The 17,945-nt window shown below is 38.4% G+C and overlaps 3 protein-coding genes across 4 annotated transcripts; 2 read left to right on the top strand and 1 right to left on the bottom strand.

Moving 5' to 3' along the window:
* Positions 1–1,591: 1,591 nt before the first annotated feature.
* LOC115620603 (glucosidase 2 subunit beta) lies at positions 1,592–2,807 on the bottom strand. Of its 2 annotated transcripts, XM_030513915.1 has the most exons (3): positions 2,774–2,807; positions 2,229–2,542; positions 1,834–2,155 (listed from the first exon to the last, which is right to left on the bottom strand). In XM_030513915.1, the coding sequence occupies exons 2-3, from the start codon at positions 2,525–2,527 to the stop codon at positions 1,834–1,836; spliced, it is 621 nt and encodes a 206-aa protein (XP_030369775.1). In that variant the 5' UTR covers positions 2,528–2,542; positions 2,774–2,807. The 2 variants fall into 2 exon arrangements, with proteins under 2 accessions (XP_030369776.1, XP_030369775.1); XM_030513916.1 differs by lacking the exon at positions 2,774–2,807 and having other exon boundaries at positions 1,592–2,155; positions 2,229–2,527.
* LOC115620601 (WD repeat-containing protein 37) lies at positions 2,807–5,364 on the top strand. Its single transcript, XM_030513914.1, has 3 exons — positions 2,807–3,248; positions 3,309–3,894; positions 4,110–5,364. Exons 1-3 carry the CDS (start codon positions 3,095–3,097, stop codon positions 4,855–4,857), a joined length of 1,488 nt encoding a protein of 495 aa, XP_030369774.1. The 5' UTR covers positions 2,807–3,094; the 3' UTR covers positions 4,858–5,364.
* Positions 5,365–6,775: 1,411 nt separating this feature from the next.
* LOC115620680 (V-type proton ATPase 116 kDa subunit a) lies at positions 6,776–17,710 on the top strand. Its single transcript, XM_030514046.1, has 6 exons — positions 6,776–6,934; positions 14,622–14,766; positions 14,840–16,485; positions 16,553–16,793; positions 16,865–17,099; positions 17,169–17,710. The coding sequence occupies exons 2-6, from the start codon at positions 14,650–14,652 to the stop codon at positions 17,432–17,434; spliced, it is 2,505 nt and encodes an 834-aa protein (XP_030369906.1). The 5' UTR covers positions 6,776–6,934; positions 14,622–14,649; the 3' UTR covers positions 17,435–17,710.
* Positions 17,711–17,945: the final 235 nt, after the last annotated feature.

Below are 17,945 nucleotides of genomic sequence, written 5' to 3'. Positions count from 1 at the left end.
TAATTTTGCAAAATTCATGCAAGAAGTTCAGTAACTATAGAATTTGATGTATTTATTAACGTCACTTCTTAAATGCTACTTCATGTGTAGATAGATATACATAGGTACACACTGAACATATTGTGTCATAGTTTTGGATGGTCTAAATATTTCTGTAAGCCATTGTAACGCTTCGGATGATGAAGTCATTCAAAGACGGCTTCAAAATTCACAAACTATGGTTCAGAAAACATAATTCGATTTAATAAATAATAATTTTAATTTAAAGTATAGTTTAAGATACAGATACACGAATTATTCCATTCATACTTAAACAAGGAGAGATTATTAAACGTTTAAACATCATATTTCGTGAATTGTAAATATTGCTTTACATTTAAGAATTCTTAAACAGAATTATAACAATTTGTATATACGTGTATATATATTTCACAGGCGTTTATATACCGTTCTTATTGGCGCATAACTTCTGCAGCAAATCCCCGATCGCACTGAGCTATACGCCCGGACACTTTACCGCATTGGTACCCCTAAAATCGATGTTGCGTCGCGATAATGAGGTGACCTACTTACCCCTCGTTGACTATAGAAAGGAACTCTTGCCCATACACTTTCTCAACCAAACGGATGTAGGTATTCTATTGGTCTGAAGTATTCCTCTTTCTAACAATACATTATCTGCTCAGTTTGGCAACGAAGAGTTCATTATGAGGCATTGGTTGGATGTCTGTGTTGTCGAAGCAGGACTTTTGGCAGCTAAGCAGACAGGATACAATCAACCCTGTTCCATATTTCAACTGATGAGCTAGAGAAAGCTAGTGGCTGGAAAATCTTACAGATATTAAAACTTGCGGAAGACTTTAAATTCAACTATTTACATATTTCAGGTGTGATATGAGAAATTATGAGAATCGTATTAATGTAATTCATTTAATGATTAAATGATGAGATCTTGAATAACATTTTAATTCAAAATCATATTCATGCTGATTGTATTTCACGTTTTTATGTTAAATATTATTTATTTGATATTTTGTTGGTTCTTTTCAAATTATTTGAATTTATTACCTAATCTAAGCGGATATTATCCGCTTACGCATCTCACGCAAATTTGTCTTCCACGTAACAAAATTGCATTGTAAATTAAATATTTCAATGCTTGTTTTCCCATTTGACTACTAGTTTAACAATAATTGAATTAAATTAATTCTATCCACACAAAATTGATATTCGCAATATTGTTAGTAATCTTTCTTCTTTTTTCCGGAAAAAATGTATGTCGCTGCGACTAATATTAGGCAGTGATTAGTTATCATAAATATATAATATATACAGCCGTCTAAAGAGAAAAATAAATTGTTTTGGTTTTCTAATCGCTACATTTACAATTATGTAGTATATTTTTTTTTTTCGTGCTAATATTAGTATCTACACAGCACTTCAAACTTAATAAGATTATATCCTATATGTGCTATAGAATGGAGGGTGATCTTTCTACTTTGCAAAATTCTTTTAAATTTATTGCTTAAGAGAAATATAATGTTGAGTTCAGCTTCATTCATCAGATTAGTTCATGGGGGAAGTCGTAATGTTAGTGCTTACGTATTATGCTTTATTTGAACTACTTAGGTTGTTAAATGTCTTTTGTTTTAGAATAAATTACAATTTTATCGCAATTCGAGGCAAAACATTACTACAAACTCTCGCTGGTAATGCGAGAGACAGACTTCGTAATTGTTGCAATTCATTAAAATGGAGTGCATTCCGTTCAGTTTGCGATTGAGAAATGGGTGGTTCCCTGTTTGTAAAGCTACCTAAGGTAATTCCTGTTTACTACGCACATTTATTTGGGCATTGGATGCCAGGCGTTGTCCACTCATCGCTGCCATCGCAGCAATCACAGACTTTGTCGTTGACGCGACTGCTCGGCACATAGATGTCGAGTCCGCGTCCGGTTATGTGACGTTTTTGGTATTTACAATAGAAGCGTCCGTTGGCGCAGGCATTGGTGCTGGGCTCGTCGGAGCCATCTGTCAGACAATCGCAATAATTGTCATTCATTTGGTCGAAGGGGATTTCCTTACTTCCGTCCAAGCAGGAGAACTTGCCATCGAAATTGGGCTTGTACGCATCGTAGTCAAAGAGGCGGGTACCGCTGTTTTGTGTTGACACAATTCAATAAATTGACAACAATGGGATCGCTTTAAATAGATCACAGCTTTTCATACCGTATTATTTTAATTGGCTGCTCAGCCGCCGCTCCCGTACTGTCAGCAATCGCAGCTTCCGCGTCTCCAAAGTCGTAATCCTGTTTGCTTCCAAGCGCCTGCATCATCTGTTTATGCTTCTGCTTCAGATGCTGTAAATTCCACTTGGCATTTACATTTGGCAATTCATTGATAGAGCTAGCCTGATATATTATAAATGATATGCCAACTAAAATGATCAGTAGTAGTATCATTTTAGACTTTTGTTTGTAAAATGGCTTGTAGTAGATGTTTTCGCGTTTAACCCATGTTTTGCGCATTGTGATTGTGTCTACCTATAAATTTTTATAAATAATTATTAATTTTTAGGTGAAGCTAACAGAAATTTAATTTGTTTATATTTAGTTTAATGGTGCCGCAAACGCCAACATGTTTTTTGTTGTTGTCTGTAAATAAAACTGCACAGTCACAACGGCACGCCAAGAACTTTCGACGTTTACCAGTACATAGTGCGCATTAATGTCTGCACGTTGTGCAGCACTTTTTTCAACATTTTATTGTTGTACCTCTTCGTGTTTTTCAGCTGATTTGTTGCAACTCTTTGGCAAAAATCGTATTCGTAGATGCGCAGCCATAATTCAGAAAATATTAAGTGTTAACCTTATGAGGTAGCTCAGATTGTACAGAAAATGGATCAATAAACGTCACAGCGTCTACACACTAATTGGATTTGCTTTTTAAAGCTGGTCGACAGGAAACGCTTGGCTTGCTGCGTTTTCAACATAGACTAAGAATAAGAAAAAGACTTGATTCAGAAAAGCACAACAAGGAACATACGAGTGGGAACAGCATTTGGAAAAGAAAAAATAGCGTGAAAAGTAACCATTATGAAGGCCTCCAAAACACGCGCTGCTCGACTGACTAGCCTGACGGAGGACATGTTTATAATACCAGAGGATGCGCCATTTCGGGCACGCTTACATCTGCTCTTTTCACAAATCGAAAAAGAATTCGAACAGCTATATGTGGAGAATCTCGCACGTTAGTTAAAATTTGCATATCTTATCTATAATAATGATCTTGACATTTCTCTTATTGCAGTGCAAGATAAATTAGACAATGCCATCAGCAGTAAGGATGCGTTAACTGCTTGTGAACAGCGCGCAGGTGGTGGCGTTTGTAACACTCTGGCTGCTGCCACTTCCACATGCGCTACACCTGCTACACCCTCGGCCACACAATGCGATGAGGTGGGCGGAAGTCTATTGGCAACCGCCACCACTGGCCCCTCAAGCACACACAAGAGTCTCAAGGCCAAGATAAGCAGCGCCACAGGTGGCAGCAAAGTGAAGGCAAGCAACAAAATCAAAGCCCAGACAAGTCGCATAGTATCGAGTTTCAAGGCACAGACCGTGGTCAGTTCAGTGGTGCGTGAATTCGGTGGACACAAGGACGGAATATGGCAGGTGGCGGCAAAAGTGGGACAGCCCATAATAGGTACCGCATCTGCGGATCACACAGCCTGCATATTTGGCATAGAAAGCGGACGTTGTTTATTGCAGTATCAGGGACACGCTGGCTCTGTGAACTCCATCAAGTTTCATCAGAATCGGGATCTCGTGCTAACGGGAAGTGGTGATGCCACAGCGCATATTTGGCAAGCTGCTGTCAATTGGGAAGTGTCCAAGTAGGTGGTAATTTGACGCGTACAATTATAAAGTTCCTGTTTCCTCTTCTTTTAAACTCAAGTTTCAATAGAATTGAAATTTTATTACAAGCTATTCTTACTGCCAAGTGTTGTTCCGATTTGCATTCGATAGAAATTGGAAACGGGAACTATACTCTTTTTTGTACATATGTATGTATAAAAAAAATTCCTAATAATATTTCACTGTTTCACAGAAAAGTGCACTCTTCGGAGGAGGAATTGGATGACAGTGATGGGCAGATAGAGGATCGAGATCGGGTAGACACTTTACGTACTCCAATATGTGAGTTTGCAGGTCCTGGAGGGCATCTGTCAGTTGTTGTTGCCGCCGATTGGTTGCCCACAATGGATCAGATAATTACCGGCAGTTGGGATCGTACTGCCATCTTGTGGGATGTGGAGACACGTGAGCCGCTCCAGCCACTCACAGGACACGATCATGAACTCACCCATGTATCGGCACATCCCACGCAGCGATTAGTCGTAACAGCTTCCCGAGATACCACCTTCCGCTTGTGGGACTTTCGTGATCCGATGTCCGCCGTATCGGTGTTTCAAGGACACACTGAGACGGTCACCTCCAGCGTTTTTGCACGCGACGACAAAGTCGTTTCGGGCTCGGACGATCGCACCATTAAAGTTTGGGAGCTGCGAAATATGCGCTCGGCATTGGCTACCATACGAACCGATTCGTCAGTGAATCGATTAGCCGTTTCCACAGGCGGCATTATTGCCATACCGCATGACAATCGTCAGATACGGTTATTCGATTTGAATGGACAGCGAGTGGCGCGTTTGCCACGCACCAGTCGTCAGGGTCATCGGCGCATGGTATCCTCGGTGGCCTGGGCTGAGGAGCCGCACATGAACTGTGATTTGTTCTCTTGTGGATTCGATCGTCGCGTATTTGGCTGGTCCATAGTATTACCAAAGGATAATTGAAAATTACTTAAACATTGAGCTGCGAGACGGCCTACTAATACCAACTGAAAAAACAATCCATAGTAACTCTTGATGCATAAACATTTGCATCGAATTAGCTTGAACAAAACTTATGCGAATATCTTTAGAATATATCATCTTCAGTGTTTAGTTGTTATCGAATACATAATCGGTGCTCGTATAGTTTTATCCGTACATACGAACTATAAAGTATTACACATACTATTAACATTAGATAAACTTTGCAATCATGCAAAGATAACTTTAAATGTTAAACAACTGTTGATTTTATGCCAAATATTTATGGTATGCATATGCACTTAATCATTGTTAGTAGTATAACATTAGTATAACATATAGTTATATTCTGTGCATAATTGCATTACATAAGAAGGATTTCCTTGACTGCTCCTTTAATATCAATTAGTTCCGATACAATGTTGTTTTTTCTGTTTGTTTTATAAATAGTTTTCTTTGAAAGCCATAACTGTACTTCAAACATTTTAGCTGTGTGTTATTAGAATAACTTACTTTATATTATTGTTTAAGGCAATAATGTTAAATAAAATAAATGGAATATCTAGTGTTTAATCCATTGATTGAAGCAACAAATGGAACATACATTTACTAAGTATTAAACTTAATCAGTGGAATGAATAACATCTTATTCCCTTGTTCAGAATATGAATATCCCTATCAAAGAATTAATTTGGAATTGAATTTGGGAAAAAAAAAACATTACCTTCAATTTATACACAATACAATAACATGTCTGAATCTGCCTCTAGCAGCACCTATCGGTATATTGTTTACTCGAATTATGCATTTAAATACACCACATCAACATTTATGGCACCAATTTAACGAATTTAGGGCATTCCATAAATTTAGTATTAGCCATTCATGGAAATGTTGTGCCACTTGCCTAAGATAAGCAGCCAGCTTCAATATGTAAAAGCATTTTAAAAATTGTCCCGTAATGCTGAAGAGAAGAAACATAATTATAATCATATTATTGTCGATAACTGATATTGCTGTATCGTTTCAGCTAAGGAATAAAAAGTATTTCCGAAGATACATATGTGTTTAATGGTGTCTGCCTATACCTCCGATAATTAATCATAAATTAAATTGTATTTCATTTTGAATATAAATTCATAAACGAACTGAAATATGATAGAAAATAGCTATATTTCAAAGATATTTTTAAAAGATTTGATAGCAGAAATTTTTCAAGTGTTATCTATAGTTTGATATAAGTATTCGTATAGCATAACATTGATGACTATCTCTATACGTTACAGTCATAAAATTTGTAATATCTTTTGGCAGGTTATAAATTTAACGATAGATTTAAATTAGGCGTTGCCACGTAGCTTAAATTATTGAATTAGGCAGTCTGGCAAGATAAATGTGATTAGAAATGCGGGCGACTAAAACGGCACAATATCTTATAAAATTTGTTGTCAAGACCCGCATTTCTATCTATAGATTTATTTCGTCAATTTTAAGCCTATCACAAATGAAACCAAAACAAAATGCGCATCGTTATCAAATCTATAGTCACCTACTTATCGCCTATCAATTCATGGCATTAGCATTCATTGAACAGTTATTAATTAAATGTGATAGTGTCATAGAAGTAAATTAAAAGTGAGAGAGAGAGAGAGAGAGAGAGCGTGTGTCAGACCTACACGTACTAGTAAGACTTTCGACTTCTGCAGTGCGATTTGTGATAAGAGACCATGAATTGATCATAACTAACATGCGTGCTAGATGGAGACAGAGTCACAATACTCCAACACTTACAAAGATAAAGTACTTCTCGCTGAGAGAGAGAGAGAGCGAGAGAACACAAGCTCCTACTACTACATCCACAACACTTCAAGTTGGGCGCCAGCTGAATGCAAAAATCACAAGCGAGCGAGCGCTGGTGCTGACCAGACGTCTACCAATTCATTTCGCCGGAGATCGTTTTGTAACACCAACAGCGACAAATAAGAAATAAGAAAAAACAAGTTCTAAATTTAACGCACGTACCGCTGGGTATCTTGAATTTGTCGTTGGTGCTGCGAAGGTAAGCGAAACAAAATCACCAAAAATACTACAAACAAATGGGCAAACAATAAAACGACAGCAAAAATAAAGTGCGAAAAAAATTAAACCAGAAAATCGTGTGTTTCAAGGTGATCTTCACAGTTCTAAAAACCTTCTTCAAGGAAATAAAAAAAGAACTACGTCATGTTTAGTGACAGTAGTAAGTTGTGGAAAATATGCGGGGAAACTGCTAAGAACACGTGCCAAAGTGCGCGCAAATTGCAGTAATTTTCATGAAAATAATCGTATTTTTCGCACTGAAAAAACAAAGCACGTGATCGGTTCTAGCCAGTGTTCAGTTTGAGCTCCGATGGGGGGTCATGTGAGCGGCCACCGACTGGCGACTGCTGGTTGGTCGTGCGCCTCTTGTCAACGCAGTGCTTTGTGTTGGCGCTCCCACCACCACCACCACCTGCCAGCGTTACCAACAAAACCAGTGATACCTGCGAGAGCAGCTCAGTGCATGTTTGTGTGTGTGTGTGTGTGCATCTCAGTCACGCATACTGCTCGTTAGTCAGCAGTTCGAGGCGAGCATGTAGATATGTATATGCGCCTGTGTGTGTGTATGCCTGTGTTTGTTCAGTAGCTCGCCCAGTGGCGTCACAAAGAGAGTTTAAGTTTTATGCAATCGTAGTCGGTAGCTACCGTATCATGTGATCTCTTCTCGACTGGCTAAAACTTGCCAAAACTTCTAGTAGAAATCGGATTTGTAGAGCCAACATCTCTCCTACAAATGTTTATACCTATAATCCATCATTTAAAATTATCTTGAAATAGCTTCCTCATATGGGGGCAATAAATTTCATTGAATTATTATTTATGGGCCTTTGGAAAAATAATAAACTACGCACACACTCCATTTCAATCAATCAATCAATGAAAAATATAAAATTGAGTCAATCGTACATTTGTTTATGAATTAAATCGCCTTCAAATCGTCCATACCCAATTTGTCGTGGTATCCCATTTGAAGTGCCCGATACTTATCAGATTTTTGGTTTATTAGGCGCTTCAGAGGTGCTCGAGTCGAGCGCAGCCACTTATGCAACTAACTTTCTTGGCTGCGTGCCGCCTGCCTTATCAGCAGACCCGCATTCTGACGTCAGACTGTGAAGCTTAGCAGCCTAACGAAACAGATTTTCCAGCTTTTCATGCCGCCACTGCAGTGCATTGCTTTCTGAAGGCTCCTCGGCTGTTCGTCTGTATTAGTTCAATTGAATGGCAATTTTAAAAATCGAATGTGCGACAATTGCCTTAAATAAATGATGTGGGGTGCCTATACAAAGCGAAATTCTTAATTACTTTCCACACACTCCTCACCCCCCCAGGGCATGGGCAATGAAAAATGTCATAAAAATAAACATAATAAAAGTAATAATACAAATTAACAAATAAAAAAGCTGCGAACGCACAAAATACGCCCGGAGAGCGCAGCATATTGAGAACCCAAAGGCCTCGGCGCGAGAAGCAAAAAAAAAAAAATGAAAAAACAAGTTAAGGTCGCGCGAGCCCGACTCTTGTATACCCTGTAGCCACACCTCTCTCTGTCACAGTATAAACTAGTATATTGCATCAGTAGCTTATATTAAGGTACTATATGATTAGCCGATATTAATAAAACTTACGATTATGATGAGGCATAATAAAACCAACAAGTTAGCCTAGTAAGCTATATAAGCAGCTATAAAAGCTATAAAACATGTTTAGTTTGGTGCCCCTACCTAGTAAGCTCTCCAAACTCATATGGTCGGACAGACGGACGTTTTTTTTTTATCGATTCGTCTATGGTCTGCCACGCCTTCTCTTGCCTTTTTGCGCGTTCGTTCATTCTTCGCGTAAAGGATATACTACAATTTAACTTTAGATGTAGCCGATGTTTTGAGTCGGACGACGACAAAGACATGGGCGTCCGCTATCGCGTGCTAGCTTTTAGGGTGCAGTCAGAGCTAGTCAGGAGTGCGGGAAGGGTGGTGGAAACTCACACTATTGCTAGGGCGTCAGCGTTACAGCTGAACGGTCGCGCGCGATTGGGCAGACTACACTAAAGAGCATAGTTTACTGGACGGACTCAAGTTTCACGAATAAAAGAACAATAGAAACAACAGAAAGTATAAACGTTCGAGAATTAATATTTTCAAATGTTTATTGTAAAAATTAAAAGAAAAATGTTCAATGAAGGAAAAGCAATATTGTTCGGATAAAATAACTGTTTAGTGGCAATAATCTAAAGCTTAAAAACTTTTAATTTCATATATGTTAAAAGATTAGAGTGATTAGAAATTAACTAAAATTAATTATCTAATTAGGCACTTTTAAAACTCTTTTTGGACATTTAATATTTGAAACAAATATGTACACTTACATATCTAAAATAATGCAAACGAGGACAATTTAAAAAATATTTCATTAGTAGAATAAAGACACACTTTCCGTTTAGGATCGGCAAAAAACTAATGCTGCCTAATGTACATACATATGTACAAGTATCTATGAGTACGTCACAAATTCGAGCTGCAGGCTCACCCACATTAGTATTTCGATTAACGAAACAAAACCAAAAACAAAAAAAAAACACGAAAGGCACGCAAGCCAACATATGTATGTATGTATGTGTGTGTGTATATAAAACCGCGTGAACATTTTTATGTATGTTTGTTTGTATATTGCTATGTGGTGACATGCAAACATATACTTACACTCTCTACTCTCACTACTCACTGCTCACTCAAAAGTGACCAACGGAAAGGCAAAGTTAACGGCTGACTGGAGACCGAGAGACCAAAGTAAGAGAAAGAGAGCCGGCCAGGCGCAGCGGTTTGTTTAGTTGTTGTTTTGAAGTCGGACTGGTTTACAGTTGGTTTTAGTTGCGTGCGTGTTTACCTGGAATTGAACGAATAATATTATTTTTTTTATTCATTTGCAAATAAACATAAAAAATATTGAGTAAAAATATAGCAATAACAAGGCGAGTAGCAAAGCAACTTTAACGAATGACGTTTAATAAAAATGAATAACTTGTAAGCAGCCACAAAAAAAAAACGCAGTATTTTCGCAAAAACAAATCGACCTGTGGCTCTAGAAACAACAAATGCTAATCAATTTCCGACAGAAGTTTATTATTATTCCACATACTTGCAAAGTGCACATTGCCTGGCAGTGTAAATTAAAGTAGTTCCACGTAAATCTACACACAATTTTACATACATATACTATATTCAGATACATATGTATGTATATCTATGTATATACATACATACATACATGTGTTTGTATGACCATCTAATTTCTGTGTGTGTTTGTGTTTGTTTTGCTACTGTTAATTGGGTGTCATAATTTGCAACGAATAACAGGCGTTTATTGGAAAAATTAAACTTATTTACTGCCCAACAATTAGGACCGTAATGAAATCGGCGTTATTTATGCGCCCTACCTATCATTGCAATACAAAGCTGGTGATAATAAGAATTCCTATATGTATGTACATATGTACATGTATGTATGTTTACATAAATAAATAAAAACTTTAATCAAGTAAACTCAACATCAAAAGCGTTTCGGTGTGATAAAAAATAATGTCAGCAGAAATCGTAAAGCAATATACAATATACATATGTATGTACATACAAGTATATACATACATACATACATATACAGAGCCATAGCTAAATAAACAAGGAACGCTTAATAGGAGACGGGTGCTTAGTCATCAGTATTTATAAACAATTTAAACGGGCGTTGGCGACAAATGATACATTTTTTGCCTTTTTATTTTATATACATATATGTATAGTATGTATGTACATGTGTGCATATGTAGATACATACATACATATGTACATACCAAACAAACTGTTCCATTTTCAAGAGCTGCTGTGCGCACTTAATAAAAACTTCCAACAATTAATAAAAAATGAATATCTGGTGGTCGCCACCAAAACACACATTGTACATAATCGTTTATATGTACATACATATAAATGTACACATATGTATATGTATAAATGAAGTTTTTCCCTAGAGAAATTCCATACGTTAATTAGCCGAATCAAACTGCCTCGATCTGGTCTATAGACATACGTACATGTATACATAGTAGATACTATACTTGTATGTATGTATGTACGCAAGCTGAACACCTTATGGTCCGTTCTATGCTTTGGCTAACATCCAAGAGCAGCAAATATTTTGTGTACATACTTATATACTAATACATACGTATGTACATGTGTAGACGGGCATACATACATTATTATTTGAGCGTCGCATTTACAAATGATTTAGACGAGGTGCAATAAACCGTGCCTATTTTTATATAAAGAATTGACACAGTGGTGCTCATCTGATTGCAAACAACAGTTATGGCGGACCTGCGGATTCAATTCATTCAATATTTAGTCATTCTTCAATCCCAAACAACAACAAACAGCTATATACTCGTACATATGTACATACATATGATCCGTGTTCCTTTATTTATTTTAAATATTTCATTTTATCGCAGTTTGAAATTGTGCTTTCCAAGCTCAAATTTAAACAAGTTTCATGTTTAATTATATAAGCAGGGCTTGCTGATAAATTTATTCGCTAAAGCGGTGCATTTGTGAATAAAGATATCTTGGAACCTTATATACTTTTATGAATTTCTAATTCCACTGCGCAATTCTTTTGTATAACAGCGGGTATATTTTGTATTATTATCTTAAATACTTCTACATACATATATACTTATATATTTATTTATCCGTATGGCTCGGTAAAACGATAAAAAAGACGAATAAATGAAAATCCCAGTTAAATGAGGACATATTTGTAAAATCATTCAAACATTTTAATTTTCGTCGGTGTAGATATTTTATTCTATTCTACTTAAAGTAGAGAAAACTCTTTAACTTTTGATTACTGTTGTAGTAAGGTTTTGTAGGTGAAATACCAGGACCAGTCTAGCTTTCTAAGAATTTTTATAGTACACTTATAGCTGCTGTGGGCGTTTTCACATTACATCCATCTAACTTCTCGGAGTTTGAGCTAAACTTGTCCTCTTTGGTTTTGATAACCGATCTTCAGCTGTATTTGTTAATAATAAGCTTCTTTAGAAAGTTGCATTTATGGTTTCCGATTCCAAGCGGTACTTTTTAAAGGTTTTCTATGGGCGTTGGGATTTTCCAGACTGCTTGCCGACGCAACTTAAGTGTCTAGAATAAAAATAAACCCATAAAAACCCATGATAACAAATGAACTAAATTTAAATTGCATATAATAGTACACAGCTTTTCGGGCATGTGATATCCCTTTATGGGAATTTCTGAATGTTTTTGTTAAAATTAAAAAGTTAGATAATTGAATGCTTTGAAATTAGAAATACTGTCTTAATTTTTGACGATGTTTTAAAAAATATCCAAATGACCATGAGCCGGCAAACAAAGCATCAAGAAGTAACTATTTCAAAAATATTTTTTGTATGTACATTATCAAAATATAGTAATATTTTTAGGCGTCTCATACACAATCTATTTAAAGCCACATATTACTTAATGAAAAATTAATGCAGAAATCGATTTTTTCGATATATTTCTCCTTTTGAAATTAAAATCTTTAAAATAATTAGTTTGCAATTCGAACTATGTGTTTACAGTTAATTTGAAATAAAAAAATAGATTTTACAAAGATTGGTAGATATAGCGGAAAAAAGGCAAATAGAAAGCTTTTATCTATATGGGTATTATCTAAAAGAATTGAAAAAAAAGAGTTTAAATTCAAAATAAATTGTGACCTTTAGCAAACGAAATAATTACAGTAATAGGGTTAATAATTGAACTACCGTTTCTAATCAATTAAACAGCAGTGTACCAGAAACGGTCTATATCGTAAACATTTTATTTCCACCACAAAGCAAAAGCTAATTCTTGGACGTACCATGAAAGTCGCCCATTAAAGTTCGATAATGTGCGCACGGCTGCCGTCGCCTATTTTGTTGTCATCATTGTTAGCGGCGGCGTTATTTTGTTGTACAATTATTCACACACATGCATATGCATATCTGTACATACATATGTATGTATGTATGTGTGTATATCGAAACATATTTGTGGTTGTTGCGTCGATGTCGTTGACTGTTTGTTTGTCTAGCATTACGATGATGATGTCACAACAAACCTTGTATACATTTTGGCCAAAAGTTGCTACCAACTAATCGACTACTTGCTACGAACCCTACTCGCAGCCACAACGTCACTTACATATGTACTCATGTGTATATACATATGTATATAGTGCACTAATATTGAATCGAAAAACATTAATCACTTGCATTATCAGAGTGCCGGTGATTTGAAGCAAAACAGAAAGGGCCGAACAGACTGTACAAGTATTTGTCAAACGGGACGGTTTTTGATAAAACGACAATTATCATTTAATTTGTTTAATCAGAGCGAGCAGAGTTTTGTGGTTAACCCTTGCAGTGCAGACTACTTAACTGATAAACATGTTTGACTTCTATGGAGTGGCGGGGGCGGAAGCAGGGGATTCCGGCCGATTGCTGCCGTTTCACTTGGCACGTGTGCCAGCGTTTTGTCAACTCGAAAATGCAATGGCAACAAAAAAGTTCCAACATTTGATTCGTGCATACCCTTTATTAGGAATTTATGAGCGCGACTCTTCCTTCTGCCGTTATTTGATATTCATACATATACTTGTAGTATACAGGGAAAACTCTCTTGGTCGGACACTCGCTGTCGGCCAATTTTTGTCCGCCCATGGGGAGTTTTAACTTAAGGGGATACTTAAATACTTGAAACAACGATATTTGTTTTGAAAGTGTCGGCCGAAGAGAGTGTCCGGATAAAAGAGCTGTCCATTAAGGTAGTTTTCACTGTATATTGTTCGTAAGACAATGTTAGTAGTCAAAAAAAAAAATATGTTGCTACTAAGGAGGTTCTTTCCACAAATCGCATCGGATTCTTTGAAAAAATAACGAAGCTATTTAGTAGTAAGTATTGTTTATTAGACATTTAGTCTGCATATAAATTACACAAGTATATATGGCTAGCTGTTATGGTTCAAGAGATATCGATGGCTGGACATTGTACTTACTTTCAAGCATATCTTTTCCCCTTGGGTGTACGTCATAGATAGTGTAAGCACGTTTGTAAGTTACACACTTCCTAGGTGATAAGCTAAACAAAAAATTACATAAATATAGGTATTTATGGCTAGCACATAATATAGCAGACATGCTACAATGCGTATTTAAATAAATTTAAAAGAAAACCTACGCATATAAAAATAAACAAAAAGAAAAGATAATCCAATAAACAAGTCCAAATTGTTTTGAAGGGAAACAACCGATGAATTCCTGAGAATTACCGGGGTTTTGCATAGTTTATAGGCCACAAATATGTATATAGATAATATATATAAATAAATACATATGCACACATACATACATACATATATATCAACCATGTTGCTTAAAGAAAAAGCCAAAGCCAGACAATGAAGGGTCAGACGAGGAAAAAAGAACCAGACCAGTTCTCTATACAAGTACATATATCTTTTATTTTTGTCGTCTCGCCAACGGTTGTTGTTGGTCTATTTGTTTTTGTGTTTTAATTGCATGTCTGCAGAATGTTCACTAACCCTCACGCCCTCTACTTTCTCATTTCTTGCAGGGTAAGGGGAGCATAAGAAGTCGCCAAGATGGGGGACATGTTCCGTAGTGAGGCAATGGCATTATGCCAGATGTTTATACAACCGGAGGCCGCATACTCATCCGTCTCTGAGCTCGGCGAAACCGGCTGTGTGCAGTTCCGTGACGTAAGCAACATAATATAAACAACTTGAACAGAAATTTTGACCCTACCCACAATCCCTATACTCTCTTCCACAGTTGAACAGCAGCGTTAATGCGTTCCAGCGTAAGTTCGTCAACGAGGTCCGTCGCTGTGATGAGTTGGAGCGCAAGATTCGGTACATTGAGACCGAAATCAAGCGGGATGGCATTGTATTGCCCGACATTCAGGATGATATTCCACGAGCGCCGAATCCACGCGAGATCATTGATCTGGAAGCGCATCTGGAGAAGACGGAAACAGAAATGCTTGAGTTGGCGCAGAATGAGGTGAACATGAAGTCCAACTATTTGGAGCTGACCGAACTGCGTAAGGTGTTGGAGAATACGCAGGGCTTCTTCTCCGACCAGGAAGTGCTAAACCTGGATTCGAGCAATCGTGGTACTGGTATTGAGGATGCGAGTGCCCAGCATCGTGGACGTCTCGGCTTTGTCGCCGGTGTTATCAATCGTGAGCGTGTCTTTGCCTTCGAGCGCATGTTGTGGCGCATTTCCCGTGGCAATGTCTTCCTGAAGCGCTCGGATTTGGATGAGCCTCTGAAGGATCCCGCCACTGGTCATCCCATCTACAAGACCGTCTTTGTGGCCTTCTTCCAGGGCGAGCAGCTGAAGAATCGCATCAAGAAGGTGTGCACTGGCTTCCATGCCTCACTCTATCCTTGTCCCAGTTCGCATAACGAACGCGACGAAATGGTCAAGAATGTGCGGACGCGTTTGGAGGATCTGAAATTGGTGCTCAGCCAGACTGAGGATCATCGCAGTCGTGTGCTTAACACCGTCGCAAAGAATTTGCCCTCGTGGTCCATCATGGTCAAGAAGATGAAGGCCATCTACCACACGCTCAATCTGTTCAATATGGATGTGACCAAGAAGTGCCTTATTGGCGAGTGCTGGGTACCAACCAAGGACTTGCCAATTGTGCAGAAGGCGTTGTCAGATGGCAGCGCAGCCGTTGGCAGCACCATTCCATCGTTCCTGAATGTCATCGACACGAACGAAATGCCGCCAACTTTCAATCGTACAAATAAATTCACTCGCGGCTTCCAGAATTTGATCGACGCCTACGGTGTTGCCTCGTATCGCGAGGTCAATCCGGCTCTGTATACGTGCATTACATTCCCCTTCCTGTTCGCCGTGATGTTTGGCGATTTGGGTCACGGACTCATATTGGTTTTGTTTGGCGCCTGGATGGTTATCTGGGAGCGTAAGCTCAGTCGCGTTCGCAATGGCGGAGAAATCTGGAACATCTTCTTTGGCGGTCGCTACATCATTCTGCTGATGGGTCTGTTCTCCTGCTACACTGGCTTCATCTATAACGATGTCTTCTCGAAGTCGATGAACATATTCGGCTCGACTTGGTTTGCACCTTACAACGAATCTACGGTGCTGTCCAATAAACATCTTCAGCTGCCGCCTCGCTATTCTGTGAATGGTGTCTATCCAATAGGCCTGGATCCCGTCTGGCAGTTGGCCCAGAACAAGATTATTTTCCTTAATACCTACAAAATGAAACTCTCGATTATTACGGGTGTCTTGCACATGGTCTTCGGCGTTTGCATGTCTGTCGTCAACTATACGCACTTTAAGCGTTATTCCAGCATTTTCCTGGAGTTTTTGCCTCAGATTTTGTTCCTATTGCTGCTCTTCGGCTACATGGTGTTCATGATGTTCTTCAAGTGGATAAGGTAAGCGGAAAACTTGCCCATTTCCTGCGCAAACCCCATTGCATGAACGATTAATTTATGCTTTCAGATACACCGCTAATACTGACTATCAACCCGACACGCCTGGCTGTGCTCCCTCCGTGCTCATCATGTTTATCAATATGATGTTGTTCAAGAAACCCACCGAACTTCAGGGCTGCGATTTGCACATGTATGCTAGTCAGCCTGAAGTGGAGCGGGCATTCGTGATGATTGCTTTGGTGTGCATACCTTGGATGCTGCTCGGAAAGCCGCTGTACATCCAGATGACGCGCAAGAACAAACACCATGTAAGCTCAAACTCTCCAAAGGCGTTATCCCACATTTGCAATTGGTTTTTGTGTTTGTTTTTCCAATCAAGGCCAACCACAATGGTCAGTTGACCGGCAATATGGAGTTGGGCGATGCCGAAACGGAAACTCCACTGCCACTGGTCAGTGATGAGAGCGCCGGTGCGGGAGCTCACGGTCACGAAGATGAACCTATGAGTGAGATTTTCATTCATCAGTGTATTCACACGATCGAATATGTGCTCAGCACCATTTCACATACGGCCTCCTATTTGCGTTTGTGGGCTCTGTCCTTGGCGCATGCTCGTAAGTGTTTTGACATTCTTTTTTTTAATTTATGCGCAATATGAAATAAATATTTACATTTATTTCCAGAACTCTCCGAAGTGCTGTGGCAGATGGTGCTGTCCAAGGGTCTGGGAGGATCTGGCCCCGTTGCCATCATTTCTCTGTTCATTATCTTTGGTGCTTGGGCGCTCTTCACATTGGCCATTCTGGTTATGATGGAGGGCCTTTCGGCTTTCTTGCACACTCTGCGCCTGCATTGGGTGGAGTTCATGAGCAAAGTCTACGAGGGTCTAGGCTATGCCTTCCAGCCATTCAGCTTCAAGACCATCCTGGACGGCGAAGAGGAGGATTAAGACAAACCTCCAGCTGACGAGCTGCGTTGGAGCTCGTCCATTTTTGTTAATCTACCGTTTTTGTTTATTTTTGGAAAATGTCAGTATTGTGGTACTCTTCCCACACCCAACCTACCTAGTTTAAACAGTTCACGTTTTGTTCCATCTATATTGTAAAAGTATTCACTTGTCCTTTTCATATTGGCATTCTCAAAACTCGATGAAGCAATAATTTGATATTTGTTGTTACAAATAATTATTAATAAATATTTTGAAGCAAAGAAGAGAGCAGCAAAATGTAAAGACTTTTGGAATGTTCACCCATTGCAGTGGTCGACTGATTTGTTTCTGGTATTTGCTAATTGGTTGCCAATGAGTTTTTAATGCATTGAGCTGATAACAACCAAGGCAATGAATAGTGGGGTTATCAGTAGCCCCACTATTCCATCATGTTGATGTATGGCTAAAGTTTATCCAAAACATGCGACCTGTCAGATAAGCCTGGAAAGTTGTACATGCCTTCCCTTATATA

This window comes from Scaptodrosophila lebanonensis, unplaced genomic scaffold, assembly GCF_003285725.1.
Source record: "Scaptodrosophila lebanonensis strain 11010-0011.00,11010-0021.00 unplaced genomic scaffold, SlebRS2 tig00000024-arrow-pilon, whole genome shotgun sequence".
NCBI classification, from domain to species: Eukaryota; Metazoa; Arthropoda; class Insecta; order Diptera; family Drosophilidae; genus Scaptodrosophila; species Scaptodrosophila lebanonensis.
Note: the sequence above shows the minus strand (reverse complement) of the source record. Positions and strands in the feature narration are given on the sequence as shown.